Source organism: Parasteatoda tepidariorum, chromosome 3 (genome assembly GCF_043381705.1).
Source record: "Parasteatoda tepidariorum isolate YZ-2023 chromosome 3, CAS_Ptep_4.0, whole genome shotgun sequence".
Taxonomy (NCBI): Eukaryota; Metazoa; Arthropoda; class Arachnida; order Araneae; family Theridiidae; genus Parasteatoda; species Parasteatoda tepidariorum.
Window position 1 is genome coordinate 14379894 of NC_092206.1, and position 20840 is coordinate 14400733.

General features: G+C 28.7%; 1 protein-coding gene and 1 long non-coding RNA gene across 2 annotated transcripts in view; one reads left to right on the forward strand and one right to left on the reverse strand.

Annotated features, from left to right (window-relative positions):
• Nucleotides 1-4144, reverse strand: part of LOC139425121 (uncharacterized) — an 8987-nt gene extending 4843 nt beyond the window's left edge. The window contains exons 1-2 of the long non-coding RNA XR_011636347.1: nucleotides 4056-4144; nucleotides 899-1021 (exon numbers count right to left, since the gene is read on the reverse strand). This is a non-coding gene — a long non-coding RNA (uncharacterized lncRNA). The remainder of the gene's footprint in view (nucleotides 1-898; nucleotides 1022-4055) is intronic.
• Nucleotides 1-20840, forward strand: part of LOC122268301 (uncharacterized) — a 52868-nt gene extending 32028 nt beyond the window's left edge. The window contains exons 3-5 of the mRNA XM_071179074.1: nucleotides 15461-15577; nucleotides 17314-17469; nucleotides 20778-20840. Coding sequence (XP_071035175.1) covers nucleotides 15461-15577; nucleotides 17314-17469; nucleotides 20778-20840 — 336 coding nt within the window. The remainder of the gene's footprint in view (nucleotides 1-15460; nucleotides 15578-17313; nucleotides 17470-20777) is intronic.

A 20840-nucleotide genomic window follows, 5' to 3' on the forward strand; every position in this document is an offset into this window, starting at 1 on the left:
ATATCGCTATATCGTTATCTTATATCCTTGCGTGTCTTATATCGCTATATCGTTTTGCGCTCGTTGTCTTTGCTCGATGGCTTAAATCAGATTTCTGATGCATCGCCTTGAATGAAAGTCGCTGTATCGTCTTGCCGATATATGCGTTAAATCGATATATCTCGATACATCGATTTATAGCCCAGTCCTAGTTTCAACTATTATTCTATGTTTGAAATCACCCTATTATTCGATTTAATCATTTTATTTTAATTTTTGTCTTCCAGTCTTATTAACAAATAAAACATTTCAGACGTCCTTTCTATCCGAAAAATGTGATAATTGACTTCAAAGTTGAAGGGACGCTAAAAAATTTCGAGATAGCGAGTTCACATCTAAATATGTTCTGAAAAGTAGAAAAATATATTCTAAAATATTATTCAAAAAAGTAGAGTTATGAAACATAAGAATAACTACTATTAAATATGTATGTAAAGATAGTAGTTGACTGTAAGTGCAAATACAACAATGATAATTTTATTTTTAAAAGTAAGACAAAAATAATTATGCCTTAAACAGAAAAGAATTGGTTTACAATAAACTTTCCGAACAAATTCAATTTCGATTAAGACAAAAATTTGATGTATACAAGGTTTTGAGAAGAAACTCTTTGACATAGGAATTCAAATTAACGTTAGATGAATATATAATGTCACGGGGAAAAAAATACTTTTTTGATATAATAAGGTTTTTGATCTATAGAAGTTCGATATATCGAGAGTGTACTATATTATGTACTAGTTGCCTGAGGAGGTCACCGCATCACGTTCTTTCCTGCTGCCTTTAGCTGCATTGTTCTGAATCTTTGACAGAAGTATTTTAAGTGTAAATCTGTGGAAGAAATCGTTCTCGAACTCACCTACGTTACGTTGGCCTTATGGAAACAAAGATTCATTCCTTCTTATTCTGATGGCCAAGCGTTGGCCAATTGGACAGCCTGCACAAACTTAGGACCATTTCGCTGTTCCACATAATCATCCACCTGCACGAAATCACAGCCTCGCAGTTCAATATCAATTTTTAATCAGCAATTTATTATTTTGTCAAAAGATTCCATAACATAATTAATGCAGTTTTTAGTTCCAAGTTTTAAAATTTAGATTTAAATAAAAATAAGATACCCCATGGCAATTATTCAGTAGCAAATTTTTATCAGTCAAAATAATAAGGCTAACTTTTACATATATAAAAAAATGAATGTAAATTTGACAATACAACAGACAACAGACATTTCGTCATACAACAGACATTTGTGTGCCACTAATAGCATGATATTTATTCAAAAATTGGCAATTATTGAAATTTGCTTAAACGTGTTTGTTGTTCTAGTACGAAAAAGGGCACTTCGTATTTAGTTAAATGTATTAATGTTTAACATTCTTCACTGATAAGGATCTTTTCTACGTATTTTTTGAGTAGCAAGAATAGCAAATTAGACTTATATTTTGTTTGCTTTCTAGACTAAAATTTTATTTGAACAATAATTCCCTCTAAATTGAGTTAGGAAAAATGCTGTCACGCTACTGAAATAGTCAAAAAGAAAAGAAAGAGTTTATGTAAATAATTTATGTCGCGTGTTGCTATTGCCATCATTAATAAAAGTTAACCATAAATTATGGTTCCTTTTTTTTCATTTAAAAAATCTTTAACTGATTCTTTAATTGTTAATTATGGATAAGTTTTCTGGAGAAATTTATCGTAAAATAAAATATTTCTAATGGATCAACTAACTATTCGTTAGAAGGGATCACTTTTTTATACTTTAAATATAAATATTGAGTTTTAATGCTCAAATGAGTTTTTTCGAGTAAACTGACTTTTAAATTTAGTAATAGAAGTTGAAAAGCTGTCATCTGCGCTAGACTTTCTCTTTGTTTTAAATTAATTTACTCAATGCTAAGAATTATCTAAGCCGAGAAAGTAAAGGATCGACATGATTGTTTGCAATCAACCCGTGAAAGTGTCAGAGAAGAAACATTCCAAGTACGTAAACTATCACGTTTCCTGATTTGGGAACTACAGAAGCGTAAGAACGGGTTTCCTGTCTGCGGCTGTTGACAGCGACCATTGCCATAAAATATCAGCAGGTAAAGTTTTGCAAGGTCGCTCATTCTCGAAAGAAAACGATAATTAATTGGGATATTTTTTTTAAAAAAAAAGATCGTCTGCTACCTTTTTTCAACCATTCTTACTAGAAAATTAAAATTATTAAATGCGTTTGTAAAATCTTGTATCTTCTCTCTCTTAAAAATAAATATTAAATAAAATGTTTTAAGAATTTTGACATAATCGTTTTTAAGTGTGCAGAAATATTAAGTTTCTGAAAACTTTAATATAAAAATTTATAATTAATATTTTAATAATATAATAAAAAAGCCCAACTTAAATATATTGTTGCAGCTCACAAAGAAAAAGTAGAAGAAAAATTTTATAATTTAAGATTTGAAAACGATTTTGAAAGTTCACCATTTTTCTCTATCGACATTATGTCGCCATATTTCGAAGTTCGAGGTTTTTGTCAAATCTAACTGAGAATAGCGATAGTTTGTTGGTATTTGCAGACATAATGTACTGCTCAAAATTGGATAATGGAGCAAGTAATTTATAACTTTTAACTTAATAACATAATGAAATTTTACGCACTTTTAATGTTAGTTTGCTTTTTTTAAAAAAATATCCATGTGGTAAATACATTCGAGGTAAAGATATATTTTAATTGTAAAATGTGAAACGATTAATCGCACTGATTACTTATTTATTTATTATTTTTAACAATATTAATAAGTTTTTGCAAATACATTTTTAAGTTAATAAAAGTTGTGAACCCTTTAACCGCCAAAACAGTTATAATCAAAAGAAAGTTTATCAGACATTTTGCTCATGATATGTACGTTTTAATCAGAGATATTTATACAAAAGTACCAAAATTTTTTTTTAAAAAAGTGTTTGATTAAAAAAAAAAAAAAAAAAAAAATTTTTTTTAAATCTTAAATGATAGGAAATAGTGAATTTTCAGCTGTTTGGGAATTTGGGCAAAATTCTGCATGTTTTGACCTTTAAATGTTCACTTATAAAATATTTTACTAAAAGCATAGTAGCTTGCCCCAGAGCCACATTACAGCTGCGTATCTAGGGTGTTCTAATGTCACACTATAAGCGGCAATTTCGCTTGCAAGATTTATTATGTGCACCTTTTTTTAATAACTTAGTCACTCTTTAAAACTCCAGCGCTCCCCTCAAACCAAGGGGTCAGCGGAGATATGCCAACATCGAACAAAAAATTAAAATGCAATATCGAGCCATATTTTACTCATTCTTGAAAGCTCAATCAATATTTATAATATCGATTAGAAAAGAATGAGCGTGAAATATTGACAGAAAAGGAGAAAGGGAGCTAGAAGTTGAAAAACTTAAAAACCTCTCTACTCCAGATGACATTCAATCATGTGACCTTTTACCTTAATTATTTTTTTTTCTCTCTAGATTTTTTATCAGTCTTTAAAGTGGCATTTTAATTAGATCGTGAGCATTATTAATAAAGGCTATCGATCGTAACAATTTTAATTTCACTCTTTACTCTTCAAGTGGTCTAGACAATATTTACGCTAATGATTCAACAGTCATGCAATGTGATCGATTTCAAGGCAATTTGCCATTTTTAAAACTACGGTACACAATGCGACATCAATGTGGACAATAGCGAAAAAACAACATTGAATTCGAACACGAAGTAGGGGGATTTAAAAATAAACTTGCTCGGTGGCAGTGCGTTTTAATCTCGTCTGATTAAAATGGGGATTAGAATATTTTAAACAGAATATTTTGCTCAATATTTTTTATTTTTATAAAGTGTTGATTTTTTCGCCATATTTACTTTTAACTTCACATTGTGGCTATCTGTTATCGTTATCTGTTAATTTCATTTCGTTTAAGGCAGTTACAATTGTATTCGATATCTCCAATTGAAGAATCATCTTTTAAATTATTAATGTCAGTTGAAAAGCGAGTAATATTACCTCTGAAAGTTTTCTGTTTGAGTAGCGAAATCTTGTCATTCATTTCAGCAGTCGTCTAAATTTGTCCTGATTAGTAAAAGAGTTTTCAACGCCAGAAATGCTGCGATGCGTGATACTAAATTTAGAAGGGACAGCTGACACAACACTGTTCATTTATTAAACATAAAGTATGTCACAATGTATATATACAAAAACGTATTTCTCAGTTTTATAAAAGTAAAGAACAGTCTCACGTTCCAAAATAATAAATGTCGTCGATCCCTATCAGTGCATGCTTTTGCGATCCTACATTTCCTAGCTCGCGATAATTCTTATTACAATTATTATATCTCAGTTACCGAATTTTAAAGTTTTAAGTTGTATTTTTAAAACTTTTTCAATGTTCAAGTTTTGAAAATAGTTACAAATTGAAAATTTCAATTTCAATGGATAAAATGATCACTTCAATGAATAAAATGTAACAAAAATTATCCAAAACTATTAAATAGTTATTAAATAAATAAGGAAATTCTGGACTCATAATTGCTCGTGCGTCAGCATGAAGAAATTATGAAAATGGCTCTAAATGTCAACTTGAAGAAAAGTCTCCGTTTTGTAAAAATAAAAAGAGTTTGAGATTTTTTTTTTTTTAAATATTTAAAAGTAAGCTAAGTGCGTTGCTTGAGGATATAAAAATATGCATAAATTGAAAATTCTTCTCAGATTTTAATGAGTTTCATCTGGGTTGTGAGGAAATTTCTCCAAAATGGAAACTTTTTGAAAGAAAATTTAATTATCTTTTAAAGATTTAAAATCCATGTACCTTCTAAAGCTCTGTCAATTCTTAGCAATAAGTAACATATGTAATTTAAGATCAAGGCTTCGCTTGGAGTGAAAAATGCTCAAATTGTGTGTGTGTTTTTTTTCTCTTTTTTTTTTCCTTTTGGTGAAAAAGTTACGATAAAATACCCTTATTTTTGGTAGTTTCTTATGTAAATTTTTGAAAAAACACAGCAATTCAAAAACCCTTTTTTGAAGCTTTTTGGTGGTTATATCTAAACAGTTTTCAACCTCACAGGTTGATCAAATTTAATCTCCCCCAAAAAACAACAGAGTTCATCTAAAAAAAAAATTTAAAAAAAATTTAAAATATAATGTTCAAACACCAATTTTTAATGTATAAATGTATATATTTTTGTTAATCAAAGAAAGTATACTAAGAGCTTAAAATCTGTGTTTAGTTCGTGTTTTAAGCAGATAAACACAGATGAACAGATTTTGGAATTATTCATAACTTTTTCCTATGGTTACGGTTAAACCCTATGATCCAGTGATCCCATGATTCTTTCAAATCCAGTACAAAATAAAACAACAACAATTTTGTTATGAAATTCGTTTTGGACAAATACGAATAGTCGTAAATCTCTCTTGAATCGTTGATCTCATTGTTTCTGCAGAGATTCGTGAACTTCGTTAAAATAATTCTTAAAAAAATGCGCTAATGAACGAAAATGAAGTTAGTTAACGAACAATTCGCCGGAAATATATATCACTTCCCCCGCAAGTGTTAAAAGCAGTAAAAAATTGTCAGAATGAAATAAACGGACGTATTAAATAAAAGAGTTAAAAATATATGCTTCTTTTAACGAAGGAAAAGCTGTCACGAACTCAGTTTGTCTTCTTGTTATCCGACAAGAGGGATGACGTCAGAGGTTCTTCACCTCAAATGCCGGGCGCATATAGACAGGAACAAGTATCAGCGGTAGCCATTGATTTCGAAGACTGAGCATGCGCTGAAAAAATATATTTTGCTATCTCTGAACTAGTGGCTTAATTTTTTTTAAAGCTATGTAATGATTTCGTAATTTTATATGCACTAAAAAGATATATTTTCTTTGCAGGCATATACTGCAAACTGCAATGCGCTAAATAAAGATAGATTTTTATGTACAATCATTACAAAATAAGAATTTCCTTTTTAAGCATATTGCATTATTGTCGCAAGTTAAATTTAAATGTTTCTCCAAAAATATGCATTTATATGCAAACTTCTTTCATATTGATGATAAGGAATAAATAATTTCAAATGCAATGCAATTTTTTTTAATAATTGCTCTAATATATCTTAAAATTTATTTAATTTTCTTACACTTTTAAGATTTGACTTAATTAAATTAGACATTTTAATACAAAATTAAATTTATACATATATAATTATTAAAAATATAGAGAAAACATGGAAAATAATAAAGAGTAATGAAAAGATAAGAAGAAAAATTATTAAAGTAAAATATTTTTTAAAAATATTTTATTTTGATATTTTTTTCTTCTCTTTTCATTAATCTTCATTATTTTCCATGTTTTCTCTATATTTTTAACTTATTTTATGAGTTCTATATACTTGCAACTTATGCGCAGTAAATAAAACTTATTAATTTTCTACGTTTTTTTTCTTTTTATCCTTTTTGTCTTTATTGTGCTATATATACACGAACTAACCTTTAATATTAATATAGAGACACATACACGAATTATATTTTGTTTTTGTATTCTTTTGTTGGATGCTTACATCATTTGCAATGGTAAAATTTTTGTAGAAAACTTGAAACAGTTTCCCTTACATCAAAAAATACATATACTATCGTTAAAAAAAAAAAAAAAAAAAAAATGTATTTTTGAAGTAAAAAAAAGAATGGAATAGACTGACGACTTTTAATCAAAATTCTAAATTTACAGAAAATAAGACTCTGATTACCCTTGTAGAACGCTTAAACTGAGTGAACAGTTTTATTGAATTAATTTTCGATTTTTTTTTTTATAATTTTCGATTTTGAAAGTTAATAAAACTATCTCTGTCCTATAGACTTGAAAAGATTAATACAACTTCTAAAGTAAATTTTTTGTTTGGTTATTTAAATTAATTACGGTTAATTTATGAATGTACATTACGGCACTTCATAATTAAGAAGAAAAAAAAAAGAAAAGATGTTCGGCAAAAAAAAAAAAAAAAAANGGGAAAAAAAAAAAAAAAAAAATGGATGAAAGCAATAATTATGATTTGCAATTTTTTAATTTTAATTCGTGTAATTAAATATGTTTCTCACGCTAATTTTTTTATAAGCTTCACAACCAAAGTTTCTCGAAAAATTTCAAAATAAGTGATACAAAAAATGCTTTCATAATATTTACAGTACTAGCGAAGGAGAGAAAAAAAGACATTGAGAAAAACATTATAACTACAATTGGATACCTGAAACTGATGTCATTGCATGTGAATCGCGGCATTTGTTAATTTAGAAGCCAATCAGGTTCAACACATACGCGTGACGTTGTTTACAGATATCCAATTAAATCACCTGGCTAGGCATAATCACTTCACTTCTTCTCGAGTTACAAGTACCCAATTGTATTAATTTTTTTTTTTTTTCGTTGACGGCGATGTGAAAATTTACCTACGTTATTAATTGTTTCTGATATTTTAAGTAATCATGTATAAGCACTATATAAAAAATAGTATAGGGCGTTGCACACACATATTCAGACAATTTAAATGGGGACATTAAATGATAGCACGCACCAGTCTAATTCGAAGATCCATTACTCATAAGGTCTCCATCATTAATGGGCGAAAAAATATTCCCCTCAATAGAATGAAACTTAAACGAAAATCAATTACGTAATTGTTTAGTTATTCTGATTAAAAATTCCAACTTCTGTCTATCAGCTAGAAATGGAAACGTTACTTTGTTGCAATGTTTCACCTGTATTATTCAATATTACTTAATATACTACTTCATGATATTCAGTAATATTACTTCGGCTGCGAATGATGAGGTAACTTACTTCAATTATTTAGTTAAATATTTTATTTTTTGTAACTTATTCTAATAAATTTCTATTCGGCCTATTTACCATATTTAAACAACAAAATTGTGGGTTACTGGGGTAAAATAAAGATTAAGAAAAAGAGAAGAGGAAAAATTATTAAAATAAAATATTTTTAAAAAATATTTAAAAACAGAATTTATTTTTTTAAAAAAATATTAAAACGCCGGAAAACAAAACATTGAAAAGATATCATCTCATTATTTCTTTTCGCGGATAAAATCGTGTGAACTAATGATGAGATTATATCTTTTCAATATTTTGTTTTCCAGCTTTTCAATTATTTTTTTAGTAATTTTTTAACGACATTTTTTAAAATATTTCGTTTTAAGAAAACATGGAAAAATTACAGAACAATGAAAAAGGGGAAAAAGAAAAATAATAATAATAAAAATCCGGAAAGAGAAAACAATCCGGAAAAAAGGAGAAAAAATTTATAAAAATCCGGAAAATAAAAGATATAATCTTTTCATCAGCTCACACGATTATATCCGCCCAAAAGAGTGCTTTCTAATATTGTATCAATATAGCCAAAGCAAAATATATCAATACAATAGTGAGAGGAGCACTCAAAAACATTTTTACAGAAATTTACAACAAATAAAATAGAACACATTGATTAAAAATATTACGTAAAAACAGAAAAAAACATAAAACTAAATCTATAACGCGAGTAAAGAATTCAAATGAACTTACCTGAACTGGAAATTTTTCAAAAATGATTTAAAATACTTTCGTAACAAGATTGCCAGATTACAAAAGAGGGGTTTTTAAGCTTTTACTTCAAAGATTATATCTTTTATTTTCCGGATTTTTATAAATATTTTCTCTCCTTTTTTTCGGATATTTTTTTCTTTCCGAATGTTTATTATTTTTATTACTATTATTTTTCTTTTCCCCTTTTTTCATTGTTTGGTAATTTTTTCATGTTTTCTCTACATTTTGAACTTATTTTATGAGTTCTATTTACTTATGAGCAGTAAATAAAACATATTGTTTTTCTTAATTTTCTTCGTTTTCTTTTTCTTTTTATCCTTTTTGTATTTATTTATCCATCTATCTATCTATCTATCTATAGATGATATATTTGTAATAAATTTTTAATTACGTAATTGTTTTACTGTCATGAAATATTTTACTGTTACCAACAGTAAATATTTTTCATTGAGAAGTTTTTTAAAAAATACATAAAAAAACAAATTTTTAGTCTTACAAAAACTTAATTTATAGAGCTATTTTACTGCAACGAAAAATTTCAGTGGAACTAAAACTTATAAGTAAAAAAAAAGCCCTGCAAATTAGATGATAAAACTACGATAGATATTTTTATAGCCATGAAATTATTTATTCTCGCTAAGATTTGTATGGAGGGCAATTCTCATACGAAATGTTTCAATCACATAAATAAATATTTAGTGGTACAGTAATAAAATATTTTACTCTTACTAAGATTATTGTGAGCCACTTGTCTAAGTGGCTAAAGCACTGAGCTGTAATTGTGAAGGACTGTGGTTCGATCCTCGGCGGTGGTATGAAGCTTTCTCAACTTCAGATCGATGGATACATGCTTGTCTGGCAAGCAAAAGTCGTAGGTCATGAAACTGCAGAACCTTTAATCTCCGTGATTTTCCCCAGGCTATTGCAGAAATGTTTTATTTATTAAATTTTTTTTTTATCGAAAACAATCATCATAAAAAACCTTTCAATAAGAGCAAAAAAAAATAAATAAATATCTAAAATTTTTTTAGTCATATATAAATTGCTATCAAATTATTTTTCTGCAATGAAATATTTTATTCCTACTAAAATTATGATAAGAAATAATTCTCACTTCCTGAAAATGAAAACAAAAAATTAAAGTTTAAAGCGTGATTCATTCAGCGATAAAATTATTCTTATTTCTGTTTACTCAACTAAGTAAACGAGTGGGGGGAAAGAGGCTTATAACTCCCTTCTCATTTATGAACATTAAATGACATCATACACAATTTGTGTCACTTTATGAATAGCATTACAGAAAGGGGCCATTAACCGTTAAATGGAAAATTGTTTGAAAAAAGACAATTTGGTTGATGTCACATTCCTGTGCATTAAGAGGAGGGTACACATGGCAACGTCGGGTAAACAATTTTTCTCAAAGAAGCAAAAATTAAAGCGAGTGACACATATGTAATATCAGTTTGGGGACCAGGAACCATTCAGACGCAATCCATTAATGTATACATGAGGGACAGAGCGCTAATTAATCCATAAAAGGGGAGAAAGTACATGGGGTGGGCTGTTTACTTTAATCCTAATGAGAGTTGGTCACAATTTTGCTCGTAAAAAAGGGCTTCTATGATAATTTATTTCCTGGTAATTCTTTTAGTATATAATGTGGAACAATTATGTTAACTAGTTCTAAGAACATTAACCATGCAGTCTTTTACTTTATTAACTATTAATGGGTAAAGTTACAGGTAAGAAATTAATTAATAAATTTTTAACATTCTCTGATTATTTTATACAAAAGTCCTCATTTACTGATTCTCTAATTCAATAAAACAATGATTTACTGATCTTCCAATATACGCTGAATTACTGATTCTCTTCCCTTTCTTTCGAATTTTTTTCTTGTTTTATTCACCTATAATTTCATTCTCATTCAGTGACTCTTGAATTTACTAAAACACCAATTCACTAATTCTCTAAGAAACTGATTCACTGATTCTCTAAACACCGATTCGCTGATCTACTAATATATAACGAATTTTTTGTTTCTCTACCCTTTTTAGAGTTTTTTCAATATTTTATTGCTACAGTTCTAATCTACGGAATACAGATTCTCTAATCGATTATAAACAAAAATTCTCCGATCTTCTGATATTTTCCGAAATCCTGATTTTTTTTCCTCACTTCTCGAATTTTTTTAAATTTTTTTTTATTCTTTCAATGTGTTAAGAATCAGTTATAATTACAATTACCATAGCGAGGGGCTGCTACTAAAAAAAAGTTAAATGATGATTAAGATTTAAAAAAATAAAAAAAGGTTATAAATACAATGAACTTTATAAGTCAATACAATTTTGACTCAATATTATATTATTTTGACGCATAATTTTGATATTTAATTTTGGCATATGTAACATCAGTTTATTATTTAAACCACTGTCATTGAAAAGATGTAAAACAACTCGTGAGATTTTTTTTCTGCCTTAAAAAAGAACAAGTATTAAAAAATAATTTTGGAAAAATAACTTAACTTTTTAATAACTTATTACTGAGTGATTAAAAAATCACAAAAAAATTTGAGTTGCTACCTCATTTGGAAAGTATCAATGCCTCACGAAATTGAATGTTGATCATTATAGGCCCTTAGTAGGCATTCAAAAATTAATGGAATGTTTTCAGTTTTTTTAAAAGATAATTTTTTTCTAAGTAGTAATTCCCCCCCTCCCTCTAAATTGTTTAATATACTTTGGTAACATAATTGCAATAACGGGCAAAAATTGCTACAAATTTTTGCTTCAATTTATGATTTTCATCCAAATCAGATAATCTATGTTTGTTAATAGAGCTTTTCTAGGCTGAGATGTAAATAAATTTGAAAACAAATCTTATCCAACAAGTATTGTTATTACATAAAACTGTTCCTTAGTTCTGTTTCCTGATACACATGCTTCGCATGTTTCGGGAATTTCATCACAATAACGGTACAATGCACAGAAGAAGAAAAAAAAAAAAAAAAGAAAAAAAACAGTTCGAAAATGGGGCTTATCGTGAAATTGGCACACAATTTAAAATGGCAGGAAATAAACGCACTTTTGACAAGTTTTTGACCAATTTAATACAATTCTTTCCTCTATAAAATAAAAATTATCGAATGAATTAACTTTATCCATTACATGGGGCTTATCACCATATTGACACAAGGCCCTTGTTTTACAATGCTTGGAAAAATAAATAAATAAAACGTAACCTTTAACTTGTTTTTGACCAATTTTAAACACTTCTTTCCTAGATTTAAATAAATAGTATCGAAATAATATATATTTTTTTAATCTTCATATTGACCCAAGGTCTGCCAGAAAATAAACCCAACTTTTGACTAGTTTTGTCCAATTCACTAATAAAATAGATTATATCGAGCAAGCGAATTTTATCTTTTCATGTTGTTTAAAGATTGACTAAACTTGTGTAAAAGTCTGATAGTAATTTTCTATGATTATTGACTTTTTCTTTATTTTTATCTGATATAATGTAAAGACCTGCAATTTTTATCATGGGTCTGGCATCCTTTGTTTTCTTTAACGTCGTTTGGATGTACAAAACAATACGCATTGTTTATCGTTTGAGCTCTTTCTTTCATATTCTTTATTCGATAAAAGAAACAACAGAAAAATTCTAAGAAGACGCCTTCTGTGAAACAGACAGAATTTCAATAAAAGAAACGCCTTCAAATAGTTAAGCTCCCTGTTGTCTATGCTTGTGAAGTTTAGTGTTTATAAACAGGATTTGCCAGCTTTGTAGTCAAATGTTTTATGCATGGGCAATTTTAAAAACAGTGTTTTATTTGTGCTAATTAAGTATTTACAATTCTTGTGTTACGTGCATATTTCACTTTAAATTGTATAGATAAAATCCAATGTACCTCAGTTCAGGTTTTTAAAATAATTTTGTTTGTTGTTCGTTTCGTTTTTTTAAGTTTTTTAAGTTCGTAAAGTTTTTTTTGTTTTTTTTGACGCACATGGGACACCAGTGTCCCATTTATATATTTTTTTCTGACGCTTTAATTTAATTACAAACAAATATATATTTTAGTATTTTTTAAGTGGTCTAACAATAACAAACAAACAAAAAAAAAACATTAAGATTATCGGGAATTTTGCTCATTTATAAAATCCAAACAAATTAGTTTGAAAAAAAAAATTAATTTTTGCACTTATATTCAAAAGTTTATCAACAATCTATTTTGTATATGAAAGAAATTTCATTGATGAATAACTGCTTCTCTTCGATCTAAATAACTGCAAATCTGAAATATTATTCTTTGGAAGTGAGTCGTGTTTGGAAGGCTTGACCTTAAGACACCGGTGTTTCATAATAACTATAAATTATTAAAATGCTGTTTGTTAAGATATGTTTAATAAAAATTCTGCCTTCACCCTTGTTTCAAAGGATTAATGAAACAGGGAGAAAAACATGCATTGTTTATGTTCAGTAAGTTCGAGGTACATAAACACAAATCACAACGATAAAAACTGGCAAAGTTGAGCAAAACTATGGGTGAGAAATATATATTGTTTGCATATCTGTGCGCACAGGGTTCTGTGGTATGTTGAACACCCTAATGATTTTTCAGAAAATCTTCGTAGATTTCATAATCTTTTAAATAAGTTTTACTGAAATAGGAATAATAACTTACTATTATTACTACTTATTAGTGATACTTATATATTTATCTTACAATTTAAATTTTTTCTTGCTTTCCCTTTCTTAAATGTTCTTTTTTTTTTCTTGAAATAAAGAGAATGATTCGATCGGATTTTTTATACAGAGGGCATGATCACAATTTTTACGATAATTTTTAAGAGAACATTTCAGGTGTATTAATTAATCAATTTTTAACTTAAATTAATTCACGAAATCGGTAACAAAAAACAAACTTCCTATGAATGTTGCAAAAGTAATTTTATGTAAAAACAAATCAGTCAAATAGTTCCTGAGAAAAAAAAGAACAATTTAGAAACGAGAAATAAAGGCATGACATGAAAAAGGTTTAAAAAAGAGCTGTAAAATAATAAAAAATTGTAGTAAATATTTATTAATATTTTGTATATTAACAAGGATTATTTAACTGGTATTTTTTTCTAATCTACTGCTTTCTAAAGCGGACGATTTAGGAAACGTAGTAGGAAATGTTCGGAATCGATTTATTCGTTAGCAACTGGAGAATGGAACTATTGTCTTCCATGCCTACCCCAACATGGTTTAATTAAGTTCATACTCTTTTAATTAATATTACTACGACGAAAGGAAAATTAGAAAACTTAATTAAACACATTTTCTTTAATATGAATAAAATTATTTGTATTTATTCTCATTTGGTACTAAGATATTTCAAGGATAGATACATATTTACTAAATGCGTTTTTTAATAAATATGAAAATTAAAATCATGAATTAAGGACAGGACGAAACGGAAGAAAAATAAACTAAAATTATGTTAAATTGAAACTAAAAAAAAAATCTTATGATTCTAATATAGATATATTTTTTTTGTAAGGATCTATTTTAAAACGATGACGTGATTTTTTGAAATTGATGTCAGATTTAATTCATATTTCAAATGAAAAGAAACCAGATTGTCTTATATGCCCATAATAGGTCACATTTCCTAATCCCATTGGAATAATTTATATCTTCGTTTGTCATTTTACTTTACTTTTTCTTAGAAATTTCTCTTTGGTGTTTCCCGAAATTGTCCTCGGAAATAAACAAAATGTTCGTCTGAGAGACGACTTTATCCTTAAAGGCCTTTTTTTTGTTATTGTTCTTGTGATATATTAGAGTGAGTATTTTTTTCCATACAGTATGATATTACAGCGAACAAATTTTTATAAGGAAAGATTAGGAACATTTGTTCTGTGTTCAATAAAAAAATAGCTTTATAACTTTTGATCTAATGATCGTGTTCTCATGTACTAAGATGTAGTTATTTTGGGTTCTGCGTTAGTTCGTCGTTCACAATTCATCGAGGCGACAAATTGTCGCCCACAATTTCTCATGGGACTAAGGGAAGGCATGTTTTAAATATCAAATTCCAAATGTGAAGCAAAATAGGTAACACACGCTTTTAATTTCGCGACTTCGTAACATCTGTACAAATTAATTAGCTTACATACGTATAAACCCGCTTTCCATTAATAACAAGCAATAACTCTTTTAGAAGGAAGGTATAAGACGAGAGAAACTTTTCATCGCACATTCGGTTTCACCTCCATAACTAAATTAGAATTTAAATTTCATTGGGATACCTGCAAGTGACGTAGTTTGGGTATGTAGATCCTGATTGGTTGTTGAAACGTGGCATTTATTTACGTTAGCAATTGTTCTTTCCATTCTATTTCGAGTAAGCTAAGCCCGAAGGTATCAATTCTCTTAAGTGGCACATTCTAAATTCTTTAACAAAGATTCTTTCTCAAATTTTCAATTCTTTCACTATATATTTAAACAGAGACTTATTACAAAGACAGGCATGAAGCCATGTGGAACATAAACAAACTAATTATCCATCGAAGTTGCCAGGTACAAAAATCAAAAATAAATCGCGTGTTATCATAAAATAATAAATCTATGTTAAGTAAAAGAAGCAGACGAGAAAGAATTATATTTCAACGAATTCAATGTGTGATATGGCGCTGTATTTAACTGACTTATCGTTAATTATTATTCTAACTTACGTCATGAATAGTAATTTGCTATGAAAAGGTTTTCCCGTGATATAGCTCCCTCTTGATGACATTAAACTACATTTTTATTTTTTCGCACATTTCTTACAGAAAAAAGAAAAAGTTATGGAAGAGAATGAAGACAAGAGAAAGGGTAAAGAAAATAAAACTCCAAGTAATCCAGAGATGAATCCTAAGGATGAAATCAAACACTCCATTTCAACAGAAGTAAGTATCCATACACTGTTAAACTATCTACATAAGTATGTTAAATCTAGAATTCTACTTTGTTAATTGTACTTTTTAAAGAATGACACTGGGTTTGCGTAATACCCTGCGCTTCATGAAGTTGTGCATTTCATTTCTGTTTATTCGATTTAAACCTAACCTCAAGAAATACTGAAAGGATACTTTTGTGAGAATAATAGGCTATTTTCATAACTGTTGTGAGTTTGTACCAATTATTTATGACTGTTAGGTTAAGTGACTTATCAGTGCTTCTATGCTAATTCTAATAATGACGCGAAATGCCTATGTGGAAGCCACAGTTTTGAGAGAATGCAAAACGTTTGAGGTTTAATTCTTTAATGTTTAAAAACTTATTCCAATACTGCATTATCTGAGCTCACACAAATTTTCATGATGTTAAAGTTTTATTCGTTAAAAACTATTATCTGCTTAACATCGAACATGAATGCTAATAAGAGTTTTTATTTTTTATTTTTATGAACTAAACATTAGATAAACGCATTTTTTAAACCATACATAACTGTAAAGATTCAAAAAAACTAAATCATATTGAGTAATTCGGTATAATTTAATTCCTGAAAGCAGAATTTTGCATTTAAAATTTGCGATAGGGGGGACACGCCATTTTAGGGTGTTAATCATTCATTTGGATTGTAAAAAGTTCGTTTAGTTTTCAAAATTCATTTAATTGTTCTTTATTTGTAGCTCCAAAACGTGATAAAGCTTATGATAAAAGATCTTTTTAACCGAGAGATAAATTAGATTTTATCACTAACCATACATTCTCTGAGTACATACTTATGTTTACACTTCTGAATATATTACAAATAAAAATAATCTTGCAAAATAATAATAATATGTAATAAAAAAATATTACCTTTAACCAGCGTTCTCAATGTCAATTCTAAAAATGGAGCAAAATTCCAAAATGAAAAGAGCCACTGTATTGCGAAAATAAAAAGCGCTTGATATCAATTCTTTAATATTTTAAAAATTACTTAAACGCTGCACTATCTGGTCTCGGAGAAATTTGCGAATTTCAATCTATGTGGAAAAATCTCGCCAAATCGGCGATTTTTTAATAACTTTTAAAATATTAAAATGATTTTCCGTTCTAATGGTCAGATCATTTTTTATGGCTGGTTAGTATAGTTTAAAATGAAAGCTTTGCATCAAGTACAAATTTAGCAACTTTTTAAAAAATGTTTAATAAATTTTTAAATATTTTTTTGAAAAAAAAAAAAAAGATTATACATTTTAAAGTTGAGACAGTTTTTTTCACCATGATCTAATATTAAAGTTAATAAATAGTCTAAAATTAAAGTTTTGCTTCAAGTGTAAATTTAGAGATAATTAAAAAAAAAAAAAAATACTTAACAAATTTTTAAACATTAAAAAAATTATCCGTTTTAAAGTTGAGACAGTTGTTTGCACCAAAACCCAAAGTCAAAGTTTCAAAGTCAATAAATAGTCAAAAATTAAAGTTTTACTTCAAGTGTGAATTTAATGACTTCTTGAAAATTGATTAATAAATTTTTAAAATATATAATCCCTTTGAAAGTCGAGACAGTTATTTGTACTAAGTCCTGAAATTAAAGTTAATAAATAGTCTAAAATTAAAGGTTTGTTTATTGTTTAAAGCACTCAAATTGTGTCGTTTTAAGCACTCTAATACAATTAAGACTCGCACTTCAATTTTTTACATTATTTCATAGGAAACAATTGATACAAAAGAGAAGGAATCTAACGTAAGTCTACCATTGTTACCTGGAACCCCAACACCTGATGTCCTTACAAAATCCTACACTGTCGAAAATCGTCAACATAGTCCTGTACGGTTCCCTACTCTTTTCATACCCGCACAAGATAAGGTAATTTTTTTTTCAATATTATTTTTGTAAGAAATTTTTTTGAGCGTTCTCAAATGAAAAAGATTTGGAAAATCAATTAAAGAAAAATGGAATAAGATAATACAAATGATTTTGCTAAGAAAAACTGTAAAACTATGATTTTAAAAGTCATGGAACTAACCAGCATTTGCGTTACATGGAGAGGAAGACCACGAGAACCTCCCACGGTTAGCTTGACGGCAAGGGGATTCTAACCCATAATCCGTCTACCACTGAGGATATTTCACGTCAGCATTTTGGTCGGTGCAAGCCGGATGCGAAATTCGTATCGATCAGCTATCGCTGGGATTCGAACCTAGTTCACCGGAAGTATCCCCTGAGACATAATGCTCTGGAATGGTCTTCGTACTTGCTTCAGCAGTACATATACTAAAATTAGAACGATACAGAATTGGAACAGTCTAAAGCCGCAATAGGTCAGAGGCGCTTCGCCTTCCAATGAGGTGCTGGTTCGAATCCCAGCGATGGCCGCTGGTCGATACGAATTCTGTTTCCGGCTAGCATCGACCACAGTGCTGACGTAAATAATCCTCAGAATGGTAGACGGATCACGGGTTAAATTCCCCTTACTGTCGAGCTAAACGTGGGACGCTTTCGTGATTTCCCTCTCCATGTAGAGCAAATGCGGGTTAGTTCCACCAAAAAGTTCTCCAAGAAGGTTTATTGTGCAAATGCTTGATCGAGAAGTTCCTTTGTCTTCTAGAGTGGGTAAAGAATTACAACGCCAGAGAGTTAAACATAGATAAACGTAAGCGTAAAATTGGGTCGACTGTTCAAAGCCAGTTATAAAATAAAATAAAATTGGAATGGTTTGACATACATCAGAAAACACTGCTTAATAACTTTTCAGTAAATAGCTTCATTTGAATCGGATCAGAATATTATTGGTTTCCTAGGCAAAAAGCAGCAAACCGTGTATTTTTTTTATCTTCATCCGCTTTTCTTTAGATCATCTGTCATTTGCGGGAAACCCAGGGAAATTGAGCCATTAATTTTATATTAAAGTACGTCATTCATTTATTATGCTGATCGACTAATCGCAATCGCTAAAATTTTTATTTTATTTGCGTCATAATAGGAAAACTATTCACAAATAGAGAAGATCGATGTAGCGTCAATTTTTTTAATTATCGAAATTTGTATATTTGATATATCGTGAATCCAGGTGTTACGATAAATATAGAATTCGATAATATCTCGATTTTTATCAAGAATGGTAATTTACGGTATACCTTATTATCATGAATGATAAATTTCCCCTGGGCAACGAAGTAAAAAAAAATATTGGAGTATACCGTGAAATATCGACGTTTTTAACACGATTATCACGATTTTAAAATTTTAAGATCATCCAATCTAGTTTTATTCCCCATACTTTAAATTAAAAATTTTTTTTTCTTCCTGAAATCGTTTAGTTCTTTCTTAAATCAATAACTTTTTGCTCAAAGTTGCAATACTATCAATATATTAGCAATAATATTATTTGCGTAGATCGCAATTTTTTTTCTTTCTACGTTGTATATATTATTAAAATCAAAAATTTAACAATAATTAAGAACTATTAAATTTACAGAACTATATTTCTAGTCGTTTGCAAATAAAGAAAAATTAGGGAACATTGGGTATAATATAGCCTACGTCACAGGTTGTGTTGTTCCTACTAAATTTAACCNAAAGAGGTTGAATACAGTGCCTTAACTGTAAAGGATGGGCACATAAATCCTTTAGCAATATGGAGAAGTATGAGCTCAATTTTTTTAGTGATTTTTGTTCGTAATTTTAGTATTATTCAGCATTCTAAAATTTAAAACTGAAATCAAAACTATGTATCGGTTTCCCAAATGAAAAGATATTCAAAGAAATTGAAAGAAATTTAATGAGATTGACGAAATTTAATCAGAAAAAATATAATGCATAATCATAAACAACATAAGTATAAATTTTTTGTTGAATAAAATAGCATAAATTTATGACACATATATTTTTTAATTTCACCATTAGTATTTAATTAAAAGGGCACAATGATTTTTCAGCATCTTTTCATATTTATTTTAGATGTAAACAATAAAGGTAAGTTAAACGGCTTTATTTAAGTGACAGTGCGCATAATGAGCTAACAAAACTACTTCCTATTTAACTCTTTTCACCTTACTTTCTTATCTGATAACTATGCAGAATTTTTTAGACATAAAATCAAGTTATTTATATTTATTTATTTCGTAAAGGCAGTGTTTAAGATATTAAGGAGTCTTGTGTCATGTGAATTGAATCAGTTTTTCAAAAAATAGTTCATTGCTAAATATAAATAAGATAAAATAGTATCCAATTTAGCGAATCTTATTGCCATACAGAGAAATACAAACTGTTTTTTTAAAATTAAAACCTGAATATAAATGGAACATTTTTATGGAAAACCCTATTGCCTAATGCCACCACTTAACTTTTTATCCGGAAACATTCACACATGATAATGCTTGATCTGCCAGGATAGCCTGGTTGGTAGGGCGTTGGACCCATGTCCGAGAGTTCGTGGGTTCAAACCCCGCCGGCATAAGACTCCCCGTGTAGTAAAGTGACTGATGCACGTTAAAATCTGTCGAGTCGACAAAGTCCTCCATGTTCCCATAACAAATCAAAACCTCTGGGGGTATTGGATTGGAGATAGATCGTTCTCTGATTCAGGTCAAAATTACGATCTGTGGATGAATGAATGGAATTATGAATGGGTCCGCCCTATAAACGGGTGCGACGTATGGTGTGGCAGAAGTCGAATTCTTAGTCATAGATGGCGCCACTGGAAAACAAGAACAATCGCACCCCTCTGCCTAAACAGGCATACGTCAACAACAACAACAATGCTTGTTCTTGAAGTAAAATGACTTTGGTTATGGTTTTAAATAATAAATTTGTTACTTTAAACATCAAACAAAACAAAATTTTTATTTTAATAACTAAATAAAACATATTTTCATTTGAAACATCAATTATATCTATCGCAAATAACATATATATTTAATTTATGTTACATAGATAAGATTAGATTTATTAATGATAAAAATTACAAATTTAAAAGAATTTGTTAATGATAATTCCAGAAAGCATGTAACCTTACGACAACCTTGTATCGAAACTTTCCTTTTATTGTCATGAAAATGTTTGTACTAAAAACCTTTTTTCAATAAAGCAAAAATATTACACTTTCAAACCTTTCATCCTGAAAGGATTAAAAATTATTTTTTAAAGCTTTTTCAAGAAGTATTGTTTTTTAGGATCATCATGACGTTTTAGCTAACGTCACTCTAGCGATAGGATCAAATTGCATTGTCCACTAA